The 13,144-nt window shown below is 40.3% G+C and overlaps 1 protein-coding gene across 2 annotated transcripts in view; it reads right to left on the reverse strand.

Annotated features, from left to right (window-relative positions):
- APBA2 (amyloid beta precursor protein binding family A member 2) overlaps positions 1-13,144 on the reverse strand; it is a 133,479-nt gene that overhangs the window by 36,032 nt on the left and 84,303 nt on the right. For both annotated transcript variants that reach the window (XM_027851938.1, XM_027851937.1), the window contains 2 exons: positions 9,381-9,593; positions 3,393-3,512 (listed from right to left, as the gene is read on the reverse strand). In XM_027851938.1, the coding sequence (XP_027707739.1) occupies positions 3,393-3,512; positions 9,381-9,593 (333 nt within the window). The remainder of the gene's footprint in view (positions 1-3,392; positions 3,513-9,380; positions 9,594-13,144) is intronic.

Here is a 13,144-nt window from a genome sequence, read left to right on the forward strand (position 1 = left end):
CAATCATTGGTGTGACTACAGGAAGGTCATTCAGTTTTCCTTCACTTGTTATATTATCTGTAAAATGGCAGAATTTAATTAGACAAAATTAAGCATTACTTTAAAATCCTTTGGCGTGGTGCAGTGGCAAGCATGCCAGCTTTGGAGGTGGGGGACCTGGGTTCAGAGCCAGGCTCTGTCTGCCACCTACTATCAATGTGACCTTGGGCAAGTCACTTATCCTCTGTATTCCTCAGTTATCCATCTATTAAATGAGAGTTGGAATAAATGGGCTATGGTCTCTTCCAGCTCTAAATCCAAGATCCTATGATCCTTTCAGCTCTAATCTCCTATGATAATACAGTATGACTCCAGATATCCCCCAAAGCATAAGAACTGGGGTTATTTGTGAAGTCAAATTTCTGCAAGTCAGGTGAGCTTCGGTACATGCAATGAATGAATTGGCAAATGTTACCCTTACAAAATCTATAAGCAATAGCAAACCTCTGAGAACAAACTAGTCCTAAAAATTCCCTGGCCATATGTGGACAATTACATACTGATCTCTCCAATTTAACCATCCCACCCACACGTCCTAGTGCAGCTAGTGTCTGGAAGAGTTAGCATATTAACCACTTCACACATCAGATACTCCAAGAAAAGCACTATTTCTGTGTGACTTGAGCAACCAAACAATGACAATAAACCCAGCAGACTCAAGGCTTTGTTGAGGGGAGAATCTTACAATGGGCCCCTGGATAAGTGAAAACACTTCTCTAGAAAGAAGACTTATGTTATCATTGCTGAACCCTTTTTGTGGTTGGTACTTCTCCAGGCATCACACAAATACTTAACTAGCCTGTTTGGAATACTCACCTCCCACTAGGACTCAGCTGCAGAGAATGCATTGACCTCATAGAGGTTCCTTATCCAGGAATCCCTGTGTTAGCGAAATCATAGGTCTCTATCCTTGCTATGGTCCTAGCTACAACCACACATGGAAGTAACTTTGGATTCTCAAAGACTATGCCAGCAGATCCAAGGTTCCAGTAATGTCCTACGAAGCTTGAAAGGTCCATGGAATAATTGTCATGCTTAGGTCTGATAACTGACTACGTGGGGGTGTCTTCTGAGAACCAGCCTACCTAAGATGGGAGAGTCTCATCACTAGGTGATGAGTGTATTTTAGTCACAAAAATGTTAAGAAATCTCAGTACATGGAGGGGTTGTGATCTGCACCAATGGAAAAAATATTAACACCAACTCTATCACAAGACTTTTGAAGAATGGAAGTAATCTAACAAAATCCACAATCACCAAAGATTCCAATGAGTTCAGTCCACTTTTTTTTCCTTTTACTAAGGAAGGAAAGTAGATTAGTACCATTTTTACATAATTTACATAGAGTTTAAACAATATGGATTCAAATTTTTTAAAAATGGATTCAGATTATAACCCTCACTTAACCAGAAAATTCAGTTAACCAGAACCTCCATTACTCTTTCCATTACCCAGAATCTGATTAATGGAAGACTTATTGCAATAACCTGGTTTGAGCTGTCAGATCCAGAGGTAAGATAACAGGTTCTTTGTTTCATAGCTAATGTTTTCAACCAGTCTTCTGCACTTTCTCTACCCCAACCCTGTTACCCCTGAAATAAAGAAATACAGGAACACCTGACAGATCTGTGATTTTGCTAGTGGAGGAACTCTGGTGGAAGAAGTCCCACCAACCACCTATGACTCAGTGACTCAGTTTTAGGTAGCAGCTTGAGGTACTAAGAGTGGTTCAGCGGCTTCCCTGGGCTATCACAGCTAGTATCAGAGTGGGAATTTGAACCCATGATAGAGGCAGGATTCAAGCTCAGTCCTTCTAACAACCAAATCTAGAATGCAGTAAAGCAATAATAATAATGCATACCATTTATAATTCTGCATACCATCTATATGCCATTCATGTAATAATAATAATGCATACCATGTACCAGGCACTGTGCTAAGTGCTTTACAAATATTATATCATTAGAACCTCACAAATAACCTGAAAGGTAGATGCTACTTATTATCCCCATTTTACAGATGAAGGAAATGAGGGAAACAGGTTAAGTAACTAGCCCAGTGTCACACAGCTAGTAAGCACTGGATTTGAAATCAGGTCTTTGTGACTTCAGACCCAGCACTCCATCCATTGCACCACTGAACTGTCTCCAAGTTGAAAGAGTATTAGATGGGGAGATAGAGGATCTGGAATCTTCTGGCTGCCACTTGTGTGAATTTGGCAAGCCAATTAATCTCTTTAGACCTTAGTTTTTTTTCATTCTAAAGTGAAGGGGGTTGATGACCTCTGCTGCTGATAATATTTTCTACCTTTAAATCTATGGGTGTTCCTCTTTTGCTACTAGGTTGAACCCAAACCACTAATTAATATTACTCTTTACAAACCTAAAGGAAGTGATACACAGTAATCATACCATTCATTGAAAAGAATATAATTTCTGTTTTTGAACTATACTCCAAGTTCTCTTTCTACAAATACACTCTCACTGTACTCATCATTCCCCCATCTCTCCCCCTTTCTCATACAGGGATGGTCAACTACCCTTTACTCAAGGTTTGATTCTGCAGTTGTGAATTATCCAGACCCCTTCCTTCCCCTCCTTTTTCCTGTGATTTGCCTTTAACATTTTCATTGTTCACTGGAAACTCTAACTCAGAGATTACTCATGGAAAGGCAGAGAAAGCAAAAATCCAAGCAGTCAAGCTCAGGTCAATGAGCTGACAGGCTGAAATTATTAATGAAAATGGAATTTGGAGATTACTGTGGGTTTTAAGCTGCTATCCCAATTTCCCAGAAACATCAACAAGCAAAATATGAATATAGACCCTTAAGAGTGTGGAATTTCCTTGTCTTTTATAGTCATTACTCTAAATAAATGCTGCTACTCCAGCTAGCCCTGAGAGACCCAAGCAGTAGGAGAAGCCCTGATGAAAGCCATAGCTCCTGCAGTTACTTCCCCATGGCCAAGTTTCTTGGTGGCACATGTGGCCCTGACCCTGGCCCCAGAGGACTGGGGTAGTTTGTTGTTGCCATAACTAAGATAACTGACTGGCCATGAAGACGATCCTGTCAGAGGGGAGGGAAATGTTGCTATGATGCCTTTGGCAACCTGGGTACTCATAGACAGGTGCCCTGTTTGCCTGGAAAATGACCTCTGCAGAGAACCAGTCTCACAAAATGCTACAGCCCCATTTGGATCTGCTACAGAGACATTTTGTTCAAGAGCTGAGGGATTACTGCAAGCATCTAATCTGCCAAGTTCTCACCACTAAGTAATTTATAGCATCCATTACATTAAGGTTTTAAATATAGTTTCTCATCAAGGCAAGCACATCATAAAGGAGTGTTGACTTACGATCCCGTTCTGCACGCTAAAGCCCAGCTGGTATTTCAGGTCAGGTCGTTTGATGAGGACAGTTGTGACAGGTGGACAGCTGACAATGTTGAGTTTCACTTGTGTCTGATTCTTCAAACCCTATCAAACAGGCAGAGATATGTATGATTATGCTAACTAAAATAACCTGGGCATCTTCAGAATCACAGAAATTTTAGAGATGAAAACAACCTTAGTAATCACATAGACTAACTACCTCATGTGGGAATGTAAGATCTTTGAAAGTAGGGATTGTTTCAATCTTTGTATTTGTATCTCCAGGACCTGACAGTCCCTGGCACACAGTAGGTGCTTAATAAATGCTCTTGTTTGATTTTACAGATGAGGAAACTGAAGACCAAAGAACACAGGATTCAGATTTGGAAAGAATCTTAAGCATCTTCTAGTTTAACCAATTCACTTTACAGATTAGGAAACTGAGTAACTTCTCCCAAGATCACAGAGGTTTTTCCCAGGTCAACTGACTCCAAAGCCAGTGCTTTTGCCACCACTCCATAGACATTAATTGATTTGCCCAAAGTCATATAATTAATTAGTGGCAGAGCCTAACAATATAGTGGGGTGAAACCAGTTGGCTTAACCTAATTCATCTTATTCACATCCTCTTTCCTGTAATTACTGTGAAGCACAAATATTAGCTTCCCTTTGTGACCCAAATCCTCTCAAAAACTGGTATACAAAATCTGCAGGTGAGGATGTTACCTTAGCATAATCTCTGTTTAGACAAGCATAGTTTTAATGTATCCAGGTTAGAAACTGAGTGGAGGTGTTAGAAGCATTAAGATGCAGCCTGAATACTGGGGTAGCAGAAATTGAAAGAAAGGAGAAAAGAAAAATGGAAGCTACTTCTACACCACACTAGTTGTCTCGCTGGTAGAATCAGCCCTTGCTGTTCCATATCACCACAGGGGTTCATCTATGACTCCACTAAGGCCTCTTTCATCCTTACCTGAGCTCTCTGGTACAGTTTGCCACAGAAAACTTTCACTCTGGTTCCCAAGACGAAGCAACGGGGATCTCTACTTGGTTCAATTGTTCCTATGCTCAGATGTAGTACCTTTAAGACACTGAGGCTTCAACATTTCCAAGCTGAGAATTGGTTTCTAGACACTAAGGCTTCACATTCATCCATTTAACAAGTTTCAAATACCCTTCTTTTCCTACATTCCAGTGCCATGCTAAGAGCCAGCCCAAGGAATGGACATAAGAAGAAGGAAGTAAACTATCTGGAAAGATTGTAGATGCTAATATAATAAACCCATGTATGAGGGAAACTTGTCTACAATGCTCTACCATAGCCTTGAGAAGTAGGTGGTAAGAATACTTATTGTTTGGTTTCATTATTTGTTTTTTTGTTTTTTGTTTGTTTGGTTTTACTTTACATTCTGTTTTAAGTAAATGTTCTACTTTATCAAGATGCCATGCATTTTATTATGGCTTGGTAGAGAAGGTACAGCGGAAATGAAAACCTGTAAGCTATGGATGACATCTTCAGTATGATGGTCCTGGGAGTAACAATACAGCAGAATATTAAGGGTGCCCTGGATTTCACAATAATACAAGTGAATGTATAAGATGTTTTTAAAAAAATTTGTGCATCAAAATGCTTGAGGAAGTTTTGAGATGTGGGAGATGAGACAAACTCAGAGAGGTTAGGCCAGGTGTTCGGGGAACAGAGAACCTAATTCAGAGAGTAAATCCAAGGAAAGTACTGAGCTGGGATTCAAGCTGGGCTATAAGTAGGGCATTTTAAACGTGGAAACAAGAAGTGTGTTTATGGCCCAGAAAGAAAGCACCTTGATTTCTCCATGACCAAAAAAAAGAGAAATATCTCTGGTGTTGAAATAGGTATGAAAATATGAGTGAGCTAGGAAGTAAAACTGGAAATGGTGACAAAAGCCTTATGTAGGTTTGTTATGCCAAGATACAGTAAGCAAAAAAGTCATACTTTCGATGAAGCAACTGTATTTAGGGGTGTCCAAAGATCTTCCTTTTAGTTTTATATTCGATTAGTCTCAATATTTATACATGTTGGGAAAATAATTTTACACTCAAAAAATAATTGTATAACATGGTATTGCAGAGAATGTTGTTTGGGGAGAGATTCTGTAAGATAAGAGAACGGGGAGGCAGCTAGGTGGCACAGTGGATAGAGCACCAACCCTGAAGTCAGAAAGACCTGAGTTCAAATCTGACCTCAGACACTTAACACTTCCTAGCTGTGTGACCCTGGGCAAGTCACTTAACCCTGATCGCCTAGCCAAAAAAAGCAAAACAAAACAAAACAAAACGTTTTGGGGCAGCTAGGTAATGCAGTGGATAGAGTACCGGCCCTAAAGTCAGGAGGACCTGAGTTCAAATGCAGCCTCAGACACATAACACTTACTAGCTGTATGGCTCTGGGTAAGTCACTTAACCCCAATTGCCTCTCTAAAAAATAACAAACAAAAAAAAAAAAAGATAAGAGAACGGAAAGTGCCTTTGGCACAAAGGCAAAGGGGATGGCTAACAAAATAAATAAATAAATCCATATCTAAAAAATCTTGATATACAGGAACAATATGTCAAATTTAATAAGATGAAATGTAAAGTTTGACATTTGAGTTCAAAAAAATGACTGCTCAGGTTTAGCATGGTGGAAACATGGCTAGACAATGTAAAAAAGACCTATGTCTTTTAATGGGCTGGAAGTCAAGCATGAGGCAACAGTGAGCCCTAAAAGGATAATTTTATCTTCAATTTAGTAGATGTGTGGTGTCCAAAACAAGGCAAGTAATGGTCCTCCTATGATCTGGAGTTCAGATCTAGGTACGACATTTTACCACAATCTAGAACTCATCAGAAGACAATGACCAGGCTGTAAATGGAACTGAGAAGCATGCCATTTGAAGACTGGCTGAAGAAACAATTAATGTTTAACCAGAAGAAAAGAAGATTTGGGGAAAGTGAATGATGAATGAAATGAAAAGCAAATGATAGAAAAGCTATCTTCAAATGAGTTAAAAAGCAGTGGATTTATTTTGCTTGGCTCCAGAAGGAAGAACTAGAAATGAAAGTTAACAGAGATGCCAGTTGTGGCTTGTTATTAGGAAAACTATCCTAGAATGTCGGACTGTAATCTCTTCTATTAGAATGTAATATCCTTGAGAGCAGAGAGTTTTGCTTTTTTCCTTGTGTTCTCAGGGCCTGGCACATAGTAGGTCCCTAATAAATGTTCATTGATTGTCTGATTAATAATTAGTTACCCAAGACTGGAATCAGATGCCTCAGGAAGTAATGGACCCCTCATCTTTTCAATGTCTGGCAGTGGCTTGATGGTGCATGTTGAAGCATTGTGTGGACAGCATACTTATTTTAGGTAACAGATTAGATGACCTTTTTATTGTTGTTGTTCAGTCATTTTTTTGGTCATATCCCACTCTTCACGAACCCATTCCAGGTTTTCTTGGCAGAGATACTGGAGTGGTTTGCCACTTCCTTCTCCAGCTCATTTTACAGATGAGGAAACTGAGGCAAACAGCAAACACAGCTAGTAGGTATCTGAGGTCAGACTTCATCAGCGATATGAGTCTTCCTGACTCCAGGCCCAGTACTCTATCCACTATGCCACATAGCTGCCCCTCAGATGACCTTTTGGGGCCTTGCCAATTCTAAGATGCTATGATTTTTAAAATTCCATGAAAAGTGATGTCCGAGGGCTTTTCTAGCTTAAAGGTTCTGATTCTAAACTGTAATATTTGATTGGGAAGTTTTCCATTTTCCAGCTGCCTGGGGCTGAATTTGGTGATAAAAAGTAAGCATGAAGGCACAGAACAAATTCCTGAAACAACAGGGCCCTCTCTGCCTCTTGTTTTCTTTAGCTGTATATGAAAAGAGCATTTTCTGTGACCAAGAACTACTCCGACAGCATTAAATCAAATTTGCTCCATCTAGCCTAGGGGAACTGTCCTTCTATCAGGCCCAGAGAAGTCTGTTCCCTTTCCTCCATGGCTTTTCCAGTAAGATGACATTTTATCAACACTCAGAACAGCCTGGAGACAATGGGAGCCTTTTGTGTCATTAAAAATGCCTAACCTAAGAAGAGAGTCTCACCCCTACTATCTTATGGGCAGACGTTCATGGAAACGGAGCTTTACAAGGCACCCAGACAACCATTATGTGGAGCTCTTGCCCAGAAAGAGAGGCATCAGGGTGGTACTATGTCCTCCGGCTGACCGGCAGGAAACCAGAACTTGGCTTTCAGCTCTGTGGGGAACCTGGCTGGAAAGCAAAGAATTGAGTTAGCTACATAGCCATATGAAAATCTATCCTCTGGTTTATCTGTATGATTCGCCTATTAGGCAGATTCTATCTGCTTAGTCCAGTGCCGAGACACTGTGTGTTTGATTTCCTGGACCAAACAAAGGCCTTTATTTCACTAGATAAAAAGGAGGAATGAAACCTCTTTCTCTGGCCCCGAAGAACACAGAGGGAGGGAGTGTGGGAGGAGGACAAGGGAACCAGGCCCTCATCCTCTTCTGTAATACTGCGGCCTTGATTAGCTGGTGAATAAATTATAAACTGACAAGATGGTCCTGAATGTATACAAAGCATTGGCTAAATCAGCACTGTGCTCAATAGCTCAGCAGGGGTCCCTAACAACCTTAAACTTGCTGCTTTCTAGAGACACTAAAACACCAGGAAAAAGGAACCTGGACCTACTGGTTCCTAAAATACCTGCCTTCTTTCCCTTTTCCCTGCATAAATGCACACATGCCCCTGTTGGAGGTGACCCCTTATGCTGAACATTCAAATTTACAAATAAATTAGGCAAAGATGAGTTATAGTGCAATAGGTTTTTTAAAAATTTAAATAGAAAGATTTTCATATTTTTCTCTAAATAGTAAACTCCCTTAAGAAATCACTCAAAAAACAATTCATAAACTGGGCCCTAATCCTGGCTCTGCTACTGATTCACTTGGGCAAGTGTCTTCTCTTGAGGCCCAGTTTTCTTGACCTAGAAAATGAAGGTCCCTTTTAGATCTGATACTAGGCAGTATGGCATAGTGGGAGGAGTCCTCCACTGGAATTTAGAAGACATGGGTTCAATTCCTGGCACATGTGACCATCAGGTAAACCAAATGGCATCTCTATCGATCTTTCTAGCTTTGACTTTCAATGATCTTACTATAACTCTTCAGAAACACGTCTTATCATTTAAAATGTGGCACACCAGCAGTCATCTTCCTATTTGTAGTGATACTCTTTATTTCTCTAATAGTAATCAGTAAAAGTTTCAAAGAGTCCAATTTAGGCTTGTTATGGAAAAAAAAAACAAAACAAAACTTCTTAACACTCAGAAGAGCTTTAGGATGCCTTGGAGAAAGTGGGATACTTTTGTTTCATCAAAAGCCTAACTTAAGACCAGCATCTCACCCCTACTATATTATGGGCGAACATTCATGCCTTGTAGACAATCGTCATGTGGAGCTCTTGCCTGGAAAGACAGACATTGGGGTATTACACTGTCCTCAGCTGACTGGCCAAACTGGCCTGCCTCTCCCTGGAGGTCTTCAAGCAATAGCTGGATGCCACTTGTTAGGTATGTTTTAGAGGGTATTACCCAAACTCTGAGGCCTCTTACAACTCTAAGACTCTACAAAATTTTCCTGTCCACACTATAAACACTAAATATTCTATGAGCCCCACTGTGAGGGGTCACTAGGAACAGCAGAGGCCCTGGACTTGAGGAAGCCAATGCCATACATGGCTAAATGTGGAGCATCTCTTCTTCCTGAGTCATGCACTGCATTGGAGGGATGCTGACCTAGCTCTCAGTGAAGCAAAACCAGACTTTTTCTTCTCCCCACTCCCAAAACCCTCACAGAAAGAGTAAGGATCAATGTTATGTCCCCAAAAGTTGATGGGAATGCAGAGAGAGAGAGAGAAGAGAGAGGAGATTAGAAGTACCTTGATGATTCCCTGGCATGTTGCAAGAGGAAGACCCACTAGGCTGGTGCCATTGATTGACATTATCTGGTCTCCAATGCTCAGCTTCCCAGATCGGGCTGCTGGACCTCCATTCATCATGTTAGCCAGAATCACTGTGGGGAGGATGGAACCCCAGCCTGACTCCACGATCACCACACCAAGGATTTCTCCCTTTTGTTTTTCTATATGTAGCTGCAACAAAATAAAATAGTCATTAATGTAACTGGTTCTAATCCTGCACCCACTTGGCATATCAGTAAACAAGCCCTAAACGTGACCCCCACTTTTGAGAACTGGATAAATGCCCGCTCTCTCTATTTGAATCCCAAGGGACTTAGCTGGCTTAATGCCATAATGTGAAGTCATATTAACCTTAGTTAGAGCTCTGCCCTTAAGTTCCAGATTTGGCCACAAGAGGATTTCTTATTATAACATCTAGCAATCGTCTTTCTCCCTCCTTAGCAAAACTTGATCCCTATCACACATATAGTTCCACATGCTAGATAATACCAAGAATTGGGGAATATACAATTAGTGCCTTTGAATTAGTTACACTGCAGGACTTCCAGTAGTTATTATGATGATAATAATAATAATAATAACACTTACACTTATATGAAACTTTAAGGTTAACAAAGCATTTTCCTCACAACTAAGCTCAGTGGATATTATCCCTGTTTTACACGTGATGGTCTGATTGTGATCTTAATTATCAATTAAGGCTACAGAAGTTCCAAGTCTAGGGGGAATTATGACTGACCAATTTTCGTTAAGTAAAATGTTCTTTTTTATTCAATTCCTGGGCCTTTCTGCTAAGAAACCGATAACCAGGTACATACACCACAGACTATGTGTGAAAAGAGACCGCCCTGATGCAGTACATGTTAGCACAGGAAGGAAGGGAAAATGGAAAGCTCTGTTTCTTTTTATGTCATCCTCATATTTAGTTAGGAACAAAGTCCTATCAATTTTTCCTTTCAAATACTGCTCATACCCACTCCTTCCTTCCCGTTTTTACTTACAACCACCTCATCACCTCTCACTTAAACTACTACAGTGTTTTCGTGCATGGTCTCCCTACCTCCAGGCTCTCCTTTTCAATCCAGCCTGTCTACCTCCATTGGACCAAACATCTTTAGACATAGCCTTTAATTCTGTTGGTCCCCTACTCAGAGATATTCAGTAATTTTACAGTTCTTATGACATCAAAGCTAAATTCTTTTGCCTAGTATTCAAGGTCCTAACTTTAGCTTCCACTGAATCTCAAAACACATCTTTGATACTGCCCCTGCTCCATGACATGCCATGCTCACCTGACCTCTAGGTCTTTGTTCATCCTGCATCCCTCAGTTAGCATACACTCCCATTTTCCCCTCTGTGTACAAAGATTGTATCCATCCCTCAGGTTTTTTTAAATGTGTTCTCCTACAAGGAGTCTTCTCAGCTTGAGAACACTGTTCATTCAATCAATCAGTAAGTAAGCTTTTATTGAGTGGAAATCATGCTCTTTTAAAAGGCAAGTGCTAGGAGGGAAAAAATGCATATGACACAGTCCCTACCCTGAATCAGATTATAGTCTACCTAGGGATATAAGACTATAAATTTAAAAAATAATAATAACTAGCATGGCCAGATAGTATATGAGTGGTACAGACATTAAGAGCTAATGGAGATCAGAGACAAAAGAGATCTTTGTGGTTTATAGAGTATAGCAAAGGCTTTGTGGAGGAAGTGGCACTCCAATTGGACTGGCAAATAGTAGGGACGTTATAAATGTTTGTTGATTAATTAATGGAAGGTAGAAGACTGGGAAAGGGTATGATTTATCAAAGGAAAGAGGATACTCTTGGCAAAGGAAACAATGGGAACAAAAGTGTGTTTAAGAGATGATGAATAAATGAGTGAGGTATGGTGATACATAGAGAAATAGTACAAAATAATTATAGAGAGGTGAGCTGTAGTTAGACTGTGGTGGACCTTGAATGCTGGGTAGTAAAGATTAGGCTTGAAGTAATTAGATAATCTTTTTGTTTTTGTTTTGTTTTCGTTTTTCGTTCTTACCAGAAAAAGGATATATACAATATGGTGTTTTAGGAAGATTAATCTGACTTGGATGTATAGGACAGATTGGAGGAAAGACTGTAGTTAAGAACCAGTTAGATCTCTGATCTCCCTCTTCTTTTCACTCTTACAGGAATTACTATCTGTATCATACAATTTAGCACCTATAGTAATTATAATCTCCTTTGTAAGCAATGCATAGCCTAGCATTCCAAGGTGTAGACTTACACAGATGGGGTTCAGTGTTAGGGTGCTCCCCCAGTTGTTCTCTGACTCATACTTCCCTTACTCAGAGCTGTGTATGGAAAAACTCAGACTATAACTCATGTCTACATCCATACAAAAGGAGGTAAAAGGATCCCCAGATCCCACATAAGCACTCAGGGTAACAAACATATGTATTAGGTATAGGATAGCCTTTAGTCTTCTGCACAGGAAATACAAAAGACACATAAAGGATTCAGAGTAACTAACTGAATACCATTCTCTTTACAATCTTCTCCAAAGGTTTTAAAGTCCTCCAGACTCATAGCACCACCCTGTGGTTTGGAGACATCCTACACAAATAATTAAATATCGTTTCATGTGTATGTATCTGAAATCTCCAGTTAGACTAAAAGCTCCTAAAAGGTAAGGATATTTTATATTATTTCGATCTTCCACGTATGGTAATAAATTCTTGATGATTGGTTATTAGCCCAGGTCAATTCTGACTTGAATGAAGTCGCTATAAGCCCAATCTCTATTCCTTTTCCACCGTACCTAATATTTGGAGAGTGAATACTGAAAGCTCAGAAGACATCACCAGAATACTATTTTGGACCTTCCATATTTTCCAAGAAAAAGATTAGCTCTACTCCCATTCAATGTACACTCACTGGAGCAAGCAAGTCTTCTCTGAATTAATGTCCCAGCAGGCCTCAACCAGAGAGAATAGAAAGGATCTAGTAGGCTGTAAAGGACAGTGGGGTGATGCAGTGGATAGAGGGCCAGGCCTACAGTCAGGGAGCCTTCCTTGTCTTCCTAAGTTCAAAGCTGGCCTCAGTCACTTACTAGCTGTCTGACCCCGGGCAAGTCACTTAACCTGTTTGCCTCATCTGTAAAACAAAATGGAGAAGGAAATGGCAAACTACTACAGTATCCTTGCCAAGAAAACCCCAAATGGGGTCATGAAGAGTCAAACATGACTGACAATGACTGAACAAGTAGGCTGGAAACTTCTTATGGAAGAGGATTGCATCTTTTTTTTTTTCAACTCTCCATTACTGGCCACTAGCTTAATAAACATCAGCTGAGTTAAATTAGCAACTGGAGGTTCTTGCCATGGGCAATGTTGTACCCACTTTCACTTAAGTACAGCCAAGACTGCCTTACTCCTGAACACAGACTTTCACCATGGATCTGGATAAAGAGAATACTTATCAGATGTTAAACCTCCCTCCCTACGAACCGATACAAGCTCTGCCTGAAGAAAGAAAACCAATCACGTCCCTTTTACTTACCTTAAACAATAGCAAGAGCAGCCAGCTGGGGCAGAAGTTTCATCTCTGACAGTGAAGAAGGTGCCGCCTTACCATCTCAGGCCAGCAGACCCTACTGATCACTGAGCCTCAACGGACTTAACAACTATTCGTAGTATGGCCCACATATTGGATACAGGACACTTCTTTTCACAGCCAAAG

The sequence above is a fragment of the Vombatus ursinus genome, unplaced genomic scaffold (genome assembly GCF_900497805.2).
Source record: "Vombatus ursinus unplaced genomic scaffold, bare-nosed wombat genome assembly UNPS02009205.1, whole genome shotgun sequence".
NCBI classification, from domain to species: Eukaryota; Metazoa; Chordata; class Mammalia; order Diprotodontia; family Vombatidae; genus Vombatus; species Vombatus ursinus.